Source organism: Anoplolepis gracilipes, chromosome 17, assembly GCF_047496725.1.
Source record: "Anoplolepis gracilipes chromosome 17, ASM4749672v1, whole genome shotgun sequence".
Taxonomy (NCBI): Eukaryota; Metazoa; Arthropoda; class Insecta; order Hymenoptera; family Formicidae; genus Anoplolepis; species Anoplolepis gracilipes.
Window position 1 is genome coordinate 6,643,059 of NC_132986.1, and position 18,405 is coordinate 6,661,463.

At 35.2% G+C, this 18,405-nt stretch overlaps 1 protein-coding gene across 1 annotated transcript; it reads right to left on the reverse strand.

The window, feature by feature from the left end:
• Nucleotides 1-1,704: 1,704 nt before the first annotated feature.
• Nucleotides 1,705-17,921, reverse strand: F (espin protein forked). The gene is made up of 12 exons (XM_072909402.1): nucleotides 16,864-17,921; nucleotides 11,255-11,383; nucleotides 10,618-10,891; nucleotides 9,190-9,382; nucleotides 8,277-8,455; nucleotides 7,893-7,965; nucleotides 7,062-7,210; nucleotides 5,475-5,727; nucleotides 4,276-4,622; nucleotides 3,801-3,976; nucleotides 3,409-3,599; nucleotides 1,705-2,577 (listed from the first exon to the last, which is right to left on the reverse strand). Exons 1-12 carry the CDS (start codon nucleotides 16,873-16,875, stop codon nucleotides 2,346-2,348), a joined length of 2,208 nt encoding a protein of 735 aa, XP_072765503.1. The 5' UTR covers nucleotides 16,876-17,921; the 3' UTR covers nucleotides 1,705-2,345.
• Nucleotides 17,922-18,405: the final 484 nt, after the last annotated feature.

Here is an 18,405-nt window from a genome sequence, read left to right on the forward strand (position 1 = left end):
ACTAGTATACACACACACATACACACACACACACACACACACATATATATATATATATATATATATATATATACATACAGGGTGTCCCAGAATTCACGGACACGAAATGCACAGCGTTCCAAAAAAAAGCAACTTTTTCTTTAGCGAAAATGTCGAGAAAAGTTATCATTTTTTGCTAGTTTCCAAATTTTGCTATTATATATTTTTGTAACTAAGTCTAAAATAAAAATTTTAGTAAAGTAAACTCTACCTAAAATTAAATGAAGAATATAATTGTGTTAATTTTTTAATTCTACAAAGTTTGGTTTGCAAAAAACCCATCTTTTTTAATTGCTTATAACTGGAAAATTATTGATGCCTCGACATTTTTCCTGAAGAAAAAGTTGCTTCTTTTGGCACGAAGAATCACGCTGTACATTCCATGTCCGCGAAGTCTGGGACACTCTGTATATATATATATTCATACATGTATACATACTTATACATATACATATATATGTGTACACTGTTTGATAAGTAAGAAAAGAAAAAGAATAATTATTTAGATTGAATGATATTTACTTTTCAACATAATCTTCTTTTAGCTGGACACACTTAACACGACAAGGCCATTGTAGAACAATTTGTTCGAGCTAAACGAGTTCTTCAAAATATTCATTCACAGCATTAATAAGACATATCTTTAGATTTGGAAATGTATAATAAACTGGATAAAATAGCAATTTGAACCTTAATTCGTGTATTTTGCTCGGAAGGAAAAAAATTTTCTAGAAACAGTAAAATCATTGATGCTGTGAATTTTAAAGAGTCGAATTGTGTCCAGCTAAAAGGAAATTATATTGAAAAATAAATATTATTCAGTCTAGATAATTATTGTTTTTCTTTTCATCTATCTTATCTTGTCAAACAATCCACGTGTGTGCGTATGTATAAACACAATATAATTTCAATGAATTACTTATATTTATATAGAAGTATTAACTGAATTAGATAATTTCTCGAGTCATGAATTCACAATGTTATCCCAAAGTAAAAACGTTAGTATAATTCCACGCTTAAAATATCTCATAATCATTCTTTGCTCCGTTACTTTACAAAGAGATAAATTGTTACAAAGTGTCGGAAGATAATTGTTGTCTGGGACGACGTGTTGTAATGCTCCTGGTTATCGTGACGTTGTAGTGATTAATCAACGTCAGTATTAATTCGCTGATCTGCAGCTTCTGCGTTCTAATGACTGTAACTGGCAGTTACTAGCCATATTTATCGCTACGGCTAATGTTCTCTCTCCGACACGATTAATCAGATCTAGAATTGCCAACTGTGTCTTGTATCACACATACCTACTTCTCCATGAAATTTTACAATTTTTTTTGATAATACACACACACCCACACACACTTTAAAATTTGTGAAACTTTATGAAGGAGTAGGTATGTGTAAATAAAATTTAAGTAACAAAAGAATGGAATTTTTGTTGAATTAAAGTAATACTTTTTCACTTTAACTGTGAAAAAATAAAATTGAAGTAACTAAAAAGTTTAGGATTTTAGGAGAGTTTTAGTATTTTTTCTAGTTTTTAAGAATAGGATTAATTACTAAAATGAATTACAAGTTTTGCTTTAAGCTTTATTATGCAAACGAAATTATAAGATTTATTTATATGTACACATAATATATTGCATTTAATTCGTATTATATAATTTAAGACACGATGATTAATTTTTTACGTAATTTTTTTCTTTTCTTGATATATTTTATCGGATGCTTGCGCAATAGTTTTTGAGAGCAATACTTCAGTAAATATATTTTCAAAGATTATCTTTTTTCTATAAATTTGAGAGAAACTGGACAAGTTATCTTGCGAGACCATTTCTCTGAATCTTACAATCTTGAAACATATATTAAATTCCACTATACTTTGACAGTTTCCGTAAAAAGAAAGATACGTTCAAATATTAGTTTATTATATTAGTTATGAGAATATTTGCGAAGATGTTACTTTGCAAACACACTAAAAACATGAGTATATAAAAATATCCATTAACATTCCTTTTTAAAATATGTATTTATATCAGTACGTGCTAGTCTTGCAGAGAATATCAAACACACTTTTTTTATTTTATATAATTCCGTACTATCTTATATGTTCGTTTATATCTCAACTAGCAAAAGATATCTCTCTCGCATTTATTTTTTGCACATGTTGCATAAGTTCCTTTAACTTTGGACAGTTTTCGTAACATGCGAGACACGCACGTTTAATAACAATATTTTTAACGTGATACTTACAACATGCACATTTTTTTGAGAAAAAAAAACGAAGGAAACGTTTATGATGATGATTAATCAAGAATATTAAGCTTGCTGTTGGTCTTCCTTAATTGCGCCCGCCAAGGTATAATTTGACCGTCGTCGGAATCGTCCTTGGCAGGATCGTCCCGTTTTTCATCGACCTCGGATTTATCTTCTTTCTTAGTAACGCATGATATCGCCGTCGGCGAAAGGTCTCTCTTCGGGGTCGTCGTCGTTGTTTCCAGCTTTGACGTTGTCGCGGACGCTGGTGTCGGATTCAGTCTGTAAATAATGTGATACTTGAAAATTTTTATTTTAATATTATAATGTTATAAATTATTAAAATAGTAAAATAAAATTGTTTAAATAAAATCATCCAATAAGTAACATAAAAAAAATTAAACTTAAAAGAAACGTACGTACACAAAATATTTTGAAATATAGATTCTTATGATATTTCTGTTTTGCTCGGAAAAACTTTAAATATGTTTCAAAAATGACGTGTCATCGAATTATGACGTATCTTTCTATGATAAAGATGTTGCTCGACAGATTTGACTGGATAATCTTTCAGTTGACGCATATAATATCACGGCGTACATTGCGTAATTTTGCATGTAACACGAGATCTTATGATAGTTCTGTTTTGCTCGGAAAAACTTCAAATATGTTTTAAATACGTCGTGTCACTGGATTATGGCGTATCTTTCTATGTAGACAAAGATGTTGCTCGACAGATTTGACTGACCAATCTTTTAATTTACGCATATAATATCACGACGTATATTGCGTAATTTTGCATGTAACACGAGGCAGAGTACATGAGGCAACTTAAGGTCAATTGCAACAAGGGGCAATTGTAATACTTGCGATAATTCGAGCACTTAGCTCCCCTATATATACTTGGAAAGCACAGGTAGGGCCTGTAAAAATCCCATAAACTAACGTGAAATAAATCTCTTCTGAAAAGCATTGAATACGATTTTATTGGCAGCAGTTAAAAATGTTTTACATTACTGTGAACTATTTTAATTAATTTTGGCTTTCTCTAATCGATGAGAAATAATTATACATCACACTAGTTGATCATTCAGCTCTAATTGATCTTTGTACCTCTTTTCCTCGTTATCCTTTTTGGCAAGAAGTTGTCGCTTCCATGGTGGAATCGCTTTTTGCCGCCTTTCTTCATTCTCTCGTGCTATTTGCTCCTCAAGTTCTTTTTTTGCTCGTTCGGCTGCTTTTCGGGCTAGCATTTGTCGCTTCCAGATAGGTATCATATTTCCCGAACTGTCCTTCTCTGGAATCTACAAAAATATTGTATGAAAAAATCGGCGATTTGGGATTTTAAACCTAATTACAAAAATGTCCCTTTCCTTTTCCCTTTCGTAAAAAAAATTCCGTAAAAAGAAACAAACATTTAGAAAAAAGACAGTTTGAAATTTTTTTACATGATTATATACATATGTATATGTTTACTAAGAAAAAATGTAAAGTAAAATGCTTACTTGATCAACAAAGTTGGTAACGCTAAACGCTTTATTGATTTCCGACATGAGATTCTGCTCCTGAGTCTTCTCGACCTGTGCTCTTTCCACCTTTAATTTTTTGATACCAGGTATGTCCTTGGTGCGCTTCAGTTCAGCGATTAGATCCGTTTTTTGCACAAAGAATGGCTCCGAAACTAGATGAACAATTCGATTTAAATTTATTTCTTAATTTAGCTATAATATTTATCTGTATCTTGATTTTATTTTCGAATTTTATAAGAAAGAGAGTAATTTTATAAATTTTTCAAGGATCTGTTACACATATAATTATTGTAAAAGATAAAATTTTTTTTTATCTTTAAATATAATCGAAATGCTGAGATATAAATGTCGCTAATATGATATAGAATATAGCTCGTTGAGCGTTGAACTCTCGCATGTTGTTAAAGCGTTAAATTATGTGTATATGTGTGTCGTGTGCGGACTAGCTTACCGTTAGTCATAGACACGCTGCGCGGTGGCGGAGCGGAGAACGTCTTGGTAGCGTTCATCTTCGTACTTGTTCGTCGTAGTTGGATACTCGTGAGGTCCTGGATGCTGATCGTGGCTAAGGGTTGCGGGGTCTTGGAGCTCTCGGTCTCGTTGCTAGTACTGACGGTATTCGCACTTTGATTCACACTTCGTGTTCTTTGCTGCAAAGGAGACAACGGTGGTGGCGGGGGACCCGTAGGAGACCCCTTGACCTCCTCGCTGCTCCTTCGCGTTTCTTCCTCTTCGTCCGCTTCCTCCTCTTCTTGCGGCTCCGTATTCCGACTCTGGATGTCCAAGTTGTCCACTGACCTGCGAGTGCGATTTTCGCATCGTCACGCGAGCAGAAAATTTGAAAATAATGCTGCTCGAAGAGATATAAATCCGTTTTCATTTTGATAAGATAAATTCAAGAGAAGAGCTTTAAAATTTGAATTTATTTTGCTGGATGGATTTGCATTATTATACATATTAATGTACTTAGACTTTAGATATATTAATTTTACAGATTTCGAAGAAAATATTGCTTCCATTTTAATAAGTAAAAAATAGCTTCTCTGACCATGAGAAAGAACATTAATTATACCTCATTTTTTATGTTTCTGCATGTATCATTAGAAAGTCAAAATATGCACGCGAATTTACGTTTTTATATTGTAACAAGAAAAGCTTTAATCATAACACTTGTCAGCGATAAAATAAAATTTGTTTTTTTTAATAGACAAAAATTGAATTAATAAATAACCACAAATTAACGATAAATAACAATATTAAATTTTTGCCAATGTGATTTATTTTTTGTTATTTATCTGCTTAAATTATATAACACGCTAAAGTAAAGATAATAAAGTAATAGATTAAGTAATTGTACAAATAAAGCACTTGATGTGAACTGTTTGAATCAAAGATTTAAATCACTATTTAAAAGCAACACATGTTTTACATGAAATAGATAACATTATTGTTCTTTTCGTTTATTTAAATCACAAACACATTTCCTAAAAGTACACTATATGTTGAATATTCAAGCAGCAATTTTGAAATCGATTTAATTATTCAAACTAGAAGATATAATCTTTGCTGTTTCTCGAAGCAACTTAGATGCAAGAGATTACAAACAAGTGGAAGTAAACACCGTTGTATATGACAGAAAAGATCACTGACCTCGCCTTTGACAGACTGTTCTTAGACGTCGCTTTGCAAATACTCTTAAGGTACTCGGACGGTTTCAGCAGGGTGTTGGAGTCCGCGTTGGTGAACTTGGGCGGTATGAACGGCAGCACCATGTGCCTGTTTACCAGGTGGGATGCCTGGGTCGCTTTAATTTCGTCCGCATCCACCGGCGCACTGGCGGGAGGCGGCACTTCCGGCTGCTGCTGATGTTCGCCAGAGGATGATTCGTCGGACTTGTTGGTCGCTGTTCCGAGACCGGTGGTATTAGAGAAAGAGAAACAAACGGAAGAGAGATAGAGAAAAAGCGATAGGGTGTAAGAGGTAAAGGAGGTAGATAGGCAAAAAGAGAGGGGGGAGAGTTAGTCCTCGTTATATCCTCTAGCATTGGATAAGATGGTCGTTACCGACGCGGGCAAGTGAAATCTAGGTAAGTATATTATATGCCCAATGAGCGCCATGGTCTAGTAAGTGAGTCGACTATCTCGGCGCTAAGCGTGATCCGCTAACAGTTTAATTAACAGTCGAAGTACGAGGGCGCAGCGATCCCAAATCGAGATCGACTGGACGGCCCCCGCTGCTACTCCCCATACCACCCATCGCGAGTCGGTCTAATTAGACCCGCAGATAAACATCGAGCGAATTAATTTTCGCCCGAACCTAACTGTAATTGCTACTTGTTCGCAGCCGATCCTCGTTAATTGCTCGCTCGACGACGTCACGTGAATGCGTCGAAGCGTGTCGGGAGGAACGCGCCGAAAATATAAGCGTAATTCGCGCGAGTCAACACGGCCGGCCGACCATCGGGTGATTAACGCAGTGATAGAGGCACATAATGCAGTGCACATTATCAATTTGTATATAAAATTCATAATCATAATCGCGCACGCCGTTTCCTGGTAGCTTGGTAGATGGTCCGATAACTTTGGAGAACTTCGGAGAAACGATATTCTCTCTGACAAAAATTAATTAATTAGCGAGGATTATTAAATTTCCTGAGATGTTAAATATCGATGACAAAACTCGATAATATATTCTGCAAATAGCGTTATTAAAACGAATCGATTCATTAAGTAAAATTTGTCGAGAAACTACATGTTACGGCAACCTTCGTGATGATAATTCGTGATGACCGGTAGTCATTAAACGTCGATTGGTAATAAAACTATTCATGTGCGACGTGATTTTTTTGAGACGAGCTTTCGGCAAGATCAATCTTCTTTCGCTTAATACGAGGTTCGCGAATAAGGTGAAACTACAGTTCCTGATCCTTTTAATCGCCACGGAATTATTTAAAATTTCTTTACAACCATTAGTTTTGAAATGATCAATAAATGCAACTGCGGTTATAAAGATATTCCGGAAGTAACGCGTTCTCTTTCGATCGCAAATCTTTCATTAGGTAAAACGTTCCACTTGGATCGATAGCGTTTTTTCTTTTTCGTAATAAGCACGCGCGGAAATGTCAGGCTATTAACTTGTACACGTGTTACACGTGTTTAAAGTCAAGTTGCAACTTTCACGCAGCGCTTGAGCAAGGGAGCGAAAGGACTGTAGAGAGACCAAAGCACAATTTCTTACCGGAGGACTCGCTCCTTCCGTCTTGGCCATTTCCCCGCGCGTCTTTCCTGTCAGCATTTGCATCTACATTCGGCTTGGCGTTTATCAAAACGACCACCACGTCATCGTCAGGCGGCGGTGGCGGCGGCGGTGGCGGTGGTTTCGAGAGACTAAAAAAGAAATCTCTTGGTTTTAGTTCGCATTTGCAAAAAAATATACATTAGAATATACAGAAGAATATTAATATTATTATTAGCGTTTGATGATAGGATCTAATAAGTGATAGTAATAACAAAGATCTGATAGAATAAAAAGAATTAGAGAATTAAATTAGACTTCGTTATTTTTATAAACACAAGTAAAAATAAGAACAATTAAAAATATGTACAATTAGTAACAGGCAATGAGATAATAAATGCAGACAATAAATGAAGAAGTGATAAACATGGAAAGTGGTTAAACCGATAAAGAAAAAAAATGATAACGGTATTTTTCATTTCGATTCGATAGCAGTCCTTTTTCTTCAAGAGAATTATATTTTTTTATTTGAATTTTAGATTGATGATCGATTTGATCGTTCGATTTTGGTGGTCATTGAGATTATTCACATTTAACGACCGCAAACTTTTACGTGGTAAGAAAGCGGTGATCCTTTCATATGTATGTAACACAAGGTATTTCATCCGCGTGATATCTCAAGGCGAGGCGGGCAACGGAGAAAAGGAACGAAGTAAATCGAATCGCGCCAAATGATGGCGAGCAACTCGATCGACTTTCGATCGATCTTTCCTTCTTCTCTTATTGACGCGGCCAGAGCTAAATCTCAATCCGGTATCGATCCGCCCTACTTACCTAGGTCCGCCATTGCCACTCATACGTATCTCCTTTTCACTTTCCACCTGCACGCTGGACAAGTCTTTCTTTTCTGCGAACCGAGAACAGAGATAATTAATCACACAATCATCCGTTTCTTTGACCGATTTAGAGCTCTACAAGGTGGCCATTATGTTAGTTGTAATTATTGTTTCTTTTTTCTATATGTCTTTTAATTTGCGAATTAATATTGATCAATTTCTCAATATACTTTCTCCAAATACGACACATAATTGCACGTCTTTCACTTTGTATTCTTTAGTAAGATCGCATTTAAAAATCGAAGAAAGTTTCACTCGTTTTTTTAAAATCATCATCTTTGTCATTGGATCATCCTGCAGCTACTTTCGATTTTTCGCGTACCATGAGACGGTTCCGCGTTCGTTTTGATCCCTGGCTTGCCGATTCGCTCGTTGCTGCTGTGTCGCGACAAAGACGGGGTGGACGTTGTCGAAGACAAACCGTGGATCTCGCTGCTCATATTTGAGGATTCGCTGGCGCTGCTGGATCGACTATATCGCCTGTCGGTTTTTCGAGAACGACTGAAATGTCACAAATGATGTATCAATATTTCGCGCGCTCGCGATTGCAAGGGATCTCTGGAGATTAAATTCAATATCTACTCGCAATCGCATTCGATCGTTTATCAATAAGATAAACGATGAGCGTGAAAAATGACGAAATTACCGCTCTCTATTTGCCTTATTCGCGAACGATCATCTCTTTCTGACTTAAAGCTCATATATACATATATAAAATTTTAATTTCGTAATACTGTTACGTGTCGTTTTAGATATTGATACCACTGCATCGGGATTGTTTATCTTCATGGCTTTGTAGTCCCCGATATAATTTTGTTATGCTACGCTCATTAAATTTTCTCTTTGCAAGCACGCGATTCATGATATTGAGAACGACGTTAATAACATTCTATTTATGTTAACCAAGTATGTTTGTTGTGTTAGACAAATATTTATGCAATAATTCTTGTAAAATAATATTTAATAATGTATTTATATCTTTTTCTTATTATTCAACGTTTTTTTTTATATTATCTTTACATTTTTTTATATTATCTACTGTACGTATCTTTAACATACTTATGTTCTTTCTGCACAATACAATTGTTCAAGCTATCTCTTTTCCAGAAAATTAATTTTATATTGAGAAAATTAAATTTAGATTAATTTTCTCATTTTGAAAAGTGCGATCACGCATAGATATTAGGTCGAATCTTCTAATTTTTTTTGACTTTGTTTGCGTTAAACTGCGTTACCTGCTGTCGGAGGCATTGTCCGCTGGTTTTTTGCGCGACGACGAGCTCACGCTACCCGTTTCTTCCTGCCTCACGCAGATCTGCTCGTAAGCATGTTCCGAGGAGTCTCTTGCGAGCTCAGAGCGGGCTGCGTGTCCGTTACTGGGATGCGGCCTGCCAGCGAATCCGTTGTTGATGTGCACGTCCACTTTCACTGAAAGTCAAAGCCTCGCTTGGAATATACGCATTGCGCACGAGAAAACGCAAAACGAGGCGTGCTTTCTGTTTGCTTCTCATGCGAAACGTCATGTTTGAAAAGTTTTGCAGAAATTATGTTTTTTGCACAAATCTCGATGTGATAAAAATCGCTTAATCACTAATCGATCGATTATTTTATGAAAATGTAATTTTAATGAATATTTTATTCTTATAAAAATTTATTCCAGCTTCCTTTGCGCATTTTCTGATGCTGAGATTCGCCTCGATCAGTCCGTCGATCGCACTTCTTATTATTCTTACTCATTAAGAGCCACTGCACTGTAACGGCTTAACGGTATCCGTGGTAAATCGCGCGCGAGTCTTTAACCCGGTTTCGCGAAGCACGCGTTGTTCGCGACGCGTGTAGCTTTTTTCGCTCCCCCGGCAATTATCCAAGTATCTCTTCTTCTCTCTTTTCCCAAGACAAATCCCGCGAAATTTTGCGCACATTAATCATATGTCGCTCATAAAACTCGCGATCAAGTTTACCGCTCGCCAAGTAAAATAGATGAGAAAGATAATTATGAGTTAAGTTCTCATATACACGGGGTGTGTCGTGAATAGTCGATTAATGTGTGATTTTTATACTTAATTGTTGAATAACATTTGCCAACGAAAAAGAGAGCTTAGCTTCTTAGAAATTCAATCAATATATTATTATTATACACGAAATGGAAGCAACAAAGACAAATGATTTCAATTTCTTAATTGGATGCGATTTTATAAATATCATCAGGAAATAACGAAAGAAAGAAAGAAAGACAGAGAGATCGACAATGCCGAACATTGGATGCGAATTGAGGTCGCCCTGTAGCCAGTTGTTGAGAGTCGACAGAGCACAGGGTGTGCCAGAATTATCGCCTCACAATTTCATATCATCTATAAATAATTCGATCGACGGAATTTATTTCTCTTTACATTCGAATCGCGCAATATTTTACCAAAAAAAAAATATCTTTGAATTTCTACGTTTTTAATAATTACAATAACTAAGCCTTAAGGTGTTGATAAAACCGATTACTGTTTGTTTATATCTAAGAACTAATAATAAACTAATAATTAATAATGAATTTAAATAATCAGCATTCGATGATGCTTTTTCACTTTCGATAACACTGGGCATACTTCCTGGACACCGTGTGTATCGTGCATTATAACGTAGCGATGAAGTATCTGGGACGTGCTACTTACCAGTCAGAGTATCGTCTTTCCTCTCCGCCGCGTGACGTTGATCCGCCGCGACGCCGTTTCGCGGCTTCTCGGCGTCGCTGAACAGCCGCGTGATCCTGGTGTAGACGAGATCGTGCGGGCTATGAAGGTAGAAGGATTCGCCCGTGTCCTTGGGCTTGGGTGGTTCACCGATATATGCGCTCATAGGGTTTATGTAGATGCCGTCCCGCGGCCGGGAACCCGGCGGATGCAGGAAGAACGGTTCTTGGAACATCCTGCAGCCTCGCAGCGAGCACTGCGACACGTTTTTTAAATTTTAAAATTTTGCTTTCCATATGATAACCTGGTGGAATATAATAATTACGGTTGCGTATATATATTTCATAATAAATTCTTTCTTACGAGATAAATATAAGATAAAAATAAAATAGAATTCTAAATTTCCATATACAATCATGAAACAAATTCTGCCTTAATATCCTGATAAGGAGACTTTTCTTATTAACAGAAACATCTGGTGGTATCTATGATAATTCTTTATTTTAAAGGAGACAAGTTTGAAAAAAATTCTACAATTTGTTACATTTTTTTGTTCGATAATTATTAATTATAATTATTTCATTTATAAATTTTTTATTTAAATGCAATTTATGCTTGCCTTTTCGATAGAGCTCGTGACACAACTGCACGTGGTGGTATCACTCATGTGACCCGAGTGGTCCGACCCGGCACGATCCCTAGCCATCTTCGGGGTGACATTAGGGGGAGGAGGCTTGCCGGTTTCCTGCTGCATGCCGGAAATAGAAAATAATTAGAATTATTCGTCAATGATTAGATAGGGTTTAACCGCGACATATCAGAAATGAAATCAGAAATGAAAATGATTTTTATTCCAGCTCGTGGAATCTATCGCGAAAGCAATCGGTTCTTCCTTATTACGTGACTAATAGTAATGCTTGTGCTGTCTATCTTTTTCCTATTTATTTTTTTACGTCTTCAGCGTATCTCAATATAAAGAGAAAGATTCCATTTGTATACTTCAGTTTAGAGAGAAAGATTGCACTTGTCAAAGTCGCGATAATATTGCTTAACAACGATTATTTACGGTTGCGCAAAAGTCTGTGACCTCGTTTGTCAGAAGAGTTTACTCCATGACAGAAGAAGAAAAACTTCGATGATTCGGCAAACGTCGCGAGAACATCGTTATTGTTACGAGAGGATGCAATTATTTGGAGACCTTGCATATGTAAGCGGTCTGTAATAAGGCGAAAGTAGAAGCATGCAGGGTGTGATTAATATTCCTATGCAATTTTTACACGAGGTCAGGAATTTATATCCTTTTTCACCGAGCAATTATGGAATAGCTAACAATATAATCTGAAAAAATGGAGAGAAATTAACGTTTTACTTAATTCAGAGTTTTTATCATTCTTTATTATTTTTTGTATATCTATGTGTATTTATTATTTATTTTAATTTTGTACTTTAGTTTTTTTTTTTTATAATAGGAAATAACTTAAAAAATATATTTTTTTTAAATATTAATTTCTATGGACTCAAGAAACAAAAGCACTCTACAATCGATTCTGATTTCACTAAAGAAATTCAATTAAACATAAGTGTTTAACGATAAACGATATAATTTAATCGAAGCGACACGGAGATAGATTAACAAAGTTATAAAAGGAAAGCGGTAATTGGTAGTTTCATGTAATATCGATAAAATACTTTACTTTGTTTCGTATTGGCTTTAAACCCGACGGAAAATAAGCGACGTAGAATTTAATAATTTGCGCGAAGGAGTAGCGAACGTCGACGTTCTCTTATCGATCGTTCCGATCGGCAAAAAATGGGAACAAGCTAGATACGTACGTACGATCCAGAACACGACGTGTCGCACGCTTTTATAGGACCATAGCGGGAAAATTTTACTCTCGCATGTTGCTAGTCGGAAAGCCGGATTTATAGCATTTCGCATTAGACCGCTGGCGCGTTAATTAGATTATACGGTAAGCCACCGGGCTCGTAATTCCTTTTTCGCGTAATTCCGTGTACGTGGAAATCGCGCACCGCTGCTTCCCAGTCGCTCTCGTTTCATCGAAGTGAAACTGCGTGCCGATATAGTGCGAGATTCCGTAGTTTAGCGATCATTCGCGTGATCGATAAAGTATTCCTAAAGGGCAATCTTTCTATAATATTATATATTGAGGAGCCCTTTTTTTGGGAGGTAAACTAATTTATTTTTGATCAAAAAATTAAAAGTTAAAAATAACATAGGTTAAAAGTAATATTCCTTATTAAATATTTATCTTTTTAGTACAGCTGTTACATTACTAATATTTAATTAATATTTATTATATATATGTGATATTATCTGTCTAGAATTAACACCGATTTATAAAACTTTTTTGATATTAGTATAATAAAGATATTAAGCTAGATCTAATAGAAAGATGGGTAAATTATTAGAGCGCGCATTAGTTTAAACTTATATCCAAACTTCTCAATATCGCGGACTTATATGTTGTACTTACGTTATTATGTAAATTCGTATGTTTAACCCGTCGCGTAATTGGGTCGCGTGACGAAAGAAGGAAAGGAAAGAAGAGCGCGCAATCTCACAAGAGGAAATTCGTCTCTATAGTATTGTGATAAAAGTGACAAATCTCGTATCGTTCGACCATCACGGGAAAGTAGTACTTAGACGAACACGTACATCTAAGTACATATATATTCTAATTTCCGATCCGAGAAGAGAAATTTTCACTATGAGATGCCTCAGCTTTTAAATATCTCTTTATGCAGGTCAATCACAGCTTCTTACAGTTATTAAATATTTTGCCAAGCATAAATTCATCAAAATTAATTTTTTTTCAAGAACGGATTTTTTTCTCAAATCTGAATTTATCTTCTGACTCAAATAAAATACTTTTTTTTTTAAATTGACGAAACAAAATGCGCATGTGATTTTACAGTCTACTGCATTCTTATGGCTTCTTGATCAGAATGTTGCGTGAGACAAGATAGCATGGTTCTTTACGAACATAGGTATGAAAATATATCCTAACGCAGATTGTGACAAATAGTCGTGACAGCGCGATGTCACCGATCCGTGATGGGCACTACCCTGGAAAAAAATGTCCGTTCACACGAATCCTTTCCCCCGTGACGTGTATCCCGTTGCGTTACGCGCCAACGATACGCTTTTCGCCCATCCGGGTGAAGGACGATAAAGCGAAAAAGGAAAACAAAAAGATAAATTCGTTACTACGTGACGCGGAATTAAAGCGAATTAAAGCGAATAGAATTCAGAGTGTGAATGAAATAAATCCACAACTTTCTCGAACTTTATATTAAATTTAAGTTTTTATTTTATCATTACCGAAGTATTTGTTCAATTTGTTCAATTACTATAATAAATTTTTCACATTTAGACGTATGTTCAAGTGAAGATTTCGTCTTGACGTCAATTAAATCGCCGTTAACATATAATTTTGATCGTCGGATCATTGCTTACCGTAATTACGAATAATATTTGACACGCTTTTTTTGTTTCCGACTAATTGTAAATAGCAAATCCTTTTATTTTATATATTTATCATAAATCATCGCGATTGAAGTAGGTGAGTTTGTGTGTTGGCAATGACGAATATTAGAAAGCCGCAGATGAAACTATCGTTATATTTTTATTATCGGATCGGTGATTTCAGACACGCACCAAATCAAATGTATCGGTCTTGAGAAAGTAGACAAAAACTATTTTCTTGTAATTTCGCTTGAAAATAGTCTAATGTTATAAGTTTTAATTTTTATTCTTATCATTAATATCAATAGATGAACTGTTGAAAATAGATTGCTCACAAATGCTTGTATCTAAAAAAGTATTAAAAAAATAATCCTTTGAATATAGAAATAAAATATAGTAGATTAATTAATTAATCGCGATAATTAATTTGCCGCTTTAAGATAAATAATAAAAGTGATAAAAATAATAAAACAAATGATTAATATAAAAATGATACGAATTAGACTTATTATTAATACATGTTTGAAATTATCTGACCAGTTGTAAATATTTCTTCGTATTATACGAGAATCTTTTGAACGCGATATTTTTATTTCCTGTATTGCGATTTTTATTGTCGAAGATAAGATTTTAAAAGTATGTTAATTTCGTTGTCGGTTGTCAATTGCATCTCATATGGTCTCTCTTATCTTTGCAAGAGTATTTGCAGACGTTTGACGTTCAAGGCGACATACATAGGGCGTGTTCGGGGAGACACTATTAGCGCTAATAACATCATTCTGTCAGCATTACTCATTAAAAGTTAAACAAAAACCCCATCTAATCCTTTGAATATAGAAATAAAATATAGTAGATTAATTAATTAATCGCGATAATTAATTTGAATGAAAAAAAAGAATATCATTCGATAAAAAAATAGCAATTTTAATTTTGCTCGTTAAATAGTTTTATAGAGACATATATTATCAACTTTTTCTGGCAACTTTTAAGTCCTTAATATTATAGTTTTTTTAAAATTACTATTTCTTTATCGAATGATATTCTTTTTTTTCATTCAAATTAATTATCGCGATTAATTAATTAATCTACTATATTTTATTTCTATATTCAAAGGATTAGATAGGGTTTTTGTTCAATTTTTAATGAGTAACTCTGATAGAATGACGCTATTAGCGCTAATAGTGTCTCCCCGAACGCGCCCTATGTATGTCGCCTTGAATGTCAAACGTCTGCAAATACTCTTGCAAAGATGAGAGATACCATATGAAATGCAATTGACAACCGACAACGAAATTAACATACTTTTAAAATCTTATCTTCGACAATAAAAATCGCAATACAGGAAATAAAAATATCGCGTTCAAAAGATTCTCGTATAATACGAAGAAATATTTACAACTGGTCAGATAATTTCAAACATGTATTAATAATAAGTCTAATAGTTCTCCCCGAACGCGCCCATAGAAAGATCTTGGTATGATGTTGACCCACGCAAGGTTGTGCGATTCGTCACGCTCCGAAATGCGATATTACCGCGATTCCTTTTCACTCACGACAGACGCATGACACGGTGTCAATCGGTTGAGCGTAACCGCAAAATCATGAATGAAGTGTCTATTAAAAAGATGTTCTCTAACAAGTAGAAAAAAAGTTTAGTAAATTGACAAGTTACGAGTGGCTAAACTTTCACTAAAAATCGATTTTAAATTTAACAAACGATCTAACATTTGAAAGAAATATTATATTCATAACATCATGTATACTCTATGTATTCTTTGTCCTATAATAGATCTTGTATAATATATTCTACACCTTACTTTATATTGTGTACCTGCCTTTTGGCAACATGTTTTGTGTTAAATATGTGACTTATCCGTACCCGATACTGTGTTAATTCTGTGCTAATATTTTATTAAATTAAATGTGCATGTATCTTACAATTAGTAAAATTTGAAATAAAACATATGTTAAAAATGTTGTTTATTGCAAGAGAATAAATATCGCTAAATTCTTGGAATAAGTTACATATAATGATGGAAAAGAATCTGGTCTTTACTTGTTATTATTTTAAATATAGATTTTTTGTAACCTTTTTGTAACCTTTTTTTTCATTACGCCATTTGTTACACCTGAGTGTATATTTTTTATAATACGCATGAACGTGCGTGCCGCTCGTTACGAGTGAAAAGTAGCAGCTATTAGATTTGCACGCAAAACCGGATCGTACGATAGAAACCACAGTTCTCCGTTACAGCAAGCCGATTTTATGAACTTTCAAGTTAACGTCGAGAAATTCGATGTTAGCGTTAGAATTGATCTACAAATTCTTTAGATTAAATTTTCAAAATTTACTAATAACTTTAAACTTAAAAAAAATAATTATTATTTATTAAGTTATCTTAATTGAACAATTGAGCAAATTTCTTTTATTTTGAATTAATGTGTGTTTTCTTGTATGTAATGTAGAATATTTTATTATATATTTTCTAAAAAAACATATGTTCAAAAAAATGCAGATGCTTTATACAAAATATTTTCATGTATTTTTTCTGCATCTCAATTTTTTAAATTTTATTGTAAAATGATATATAATATTTTTTATATTTTATGATAAAAGTTACAAAAGGATCATATTGGACTATAAAAAGAATTTATCAACTTTAAACGTTGCTTCTCATAAACACGGAGGAAGGGGATAATGCTCATGACATTACGGTACTTATGGATTACGGTTCACTTACGTATACACCCATGCAAAACCGGATTTCACCGCTGCTGTGTATAACGCCGGAAACCAAAAAGTCTCAAGTTGTCCGTTCGTTGTTGGAGGAAATTTGCTTTAGAAAAGGAAGAAGAAGATTTTCGCACATTTATCGGAACGCACGCTCCGCTGTCCTAGTTTGGACCAGACCAAGACTCGTCGAAGCTCGCGCCGTCAAGGCCGTTCATCCGCGAATCCCCCAGAACGATCAGAGACAACGGTACTTCCGCTTCACGTCGGTCTTTCAAAATGCCAATCTTCCTCGCAGATGAATTCTCTGGATCCAGATTCTTTAAAAAATAGTCCTCGAGAATTCTAAGCTGTTATAGCCACTCTTGATCTCCCTTTTGAATCTCAAGCAAATTTTCAGATTTATCAACAAATTCCAACAACTTGATTTTCTCACATTTATGTATACTGATTTTTAATCTTCCAAGAAATAATTAAAATTTAAAATTAAATTTTGACGGCCACTTCTGATCACTAATCATACTTGCAAAATATTTTCAGAATCTTCTGGATCTTACAATTGGTCTAAGATTATCTTCTATTCCATCGAAAGGCTTCCATTTCGAAAAAATTCTCAGAATATTTTTCGAATCCAGATGTTTTTAAAACTGCTCTGCAGAAGAATCGTTCACAATCCTGGAAATTTCCTACACACAGAGTTATTTTTCATTGACTGTTGTCTGTTCGGCGAGCACGTCCAGCCAACGCGAGCAGTCGTGCGACTGTGACTCAAAGCTAACACCGGAGTCACGCGCGAGTTAGCACCTGCCGGCTGGCTGGCCGGGTGACGCGGGTCGATTTCTCGAACTGCGAGTGCACCAGGTTTTCTCCTTTTCGATTGACGAAGCGGGAACGAATCAACGTTGGGTCCAGGTCTCTATCTTTTTCCGATTCGGTTTCCAGAATTCACGCTCAGCTTTCAGAGAATAGCAAACGCGAGAGCGATCAGGAAAACGGGTGCGCGCGGGTGACGGTCGGCCAACGAACTCGTGCGAGCACGATTCTCTCTCTCGGAGGAGGCCGGTGTGAGCGCAGGAAGCGGCGGACCGGGACTCTCTCATCGCTCTCGAGCAGATCGCCGAGAGCCCACCTGTTCTCGTACGATAGATGTTGAGGTAGGGATACGACTCTTCGGCGCTCTGTCCATCGGAGAGACTTTTCTCGGATCTCTCGTCCTTTTGCCTTTCCTCGCGTTTTGCCCTACTCCCGACACCGTCAGATCCTGCGGCTTATTCCGCTACGCTCCACTTTGCCAGTGATTTTTGGAAGGATGTCCGTTAATCCTCGTGGAAAGTTTTTACTGGCAGAGATTTTTAAATTTCTAAATTGTTTTTATATGATAAATATTTAAGCAATTTTTGGAAATTGTTTTTTATTTATCTATAGAAACTTTAGTTATTTATTGAGAGATTTTGTGACTCTTTCCGTATATTAATGCTGCATTATTGTGTGATGGAAATTGTATTTGAAAATTTGTATTCGAATATTTATGAAGACATAATGTATTAAATAA

Bases quoted from the DNA above. Each gene is read 5' to 3' on its own strand.
- F (XM_072909402.1), bottom strand. The intron at 10,892-11,254 runs GCAAGCATAAAT...AACGTGTCGCAG, and splicing joins TCACGAGCTCTATCGAAAAG to TGCTCGCTGCGAGGCTGCAG. The intron at 9,383-10,617 runs GTAAGTAGCACG...TTTGACTTTCAG, and splicing joins GAAAGACGATACTCTGACTG to TGAAAGTGGACGTGCACATC.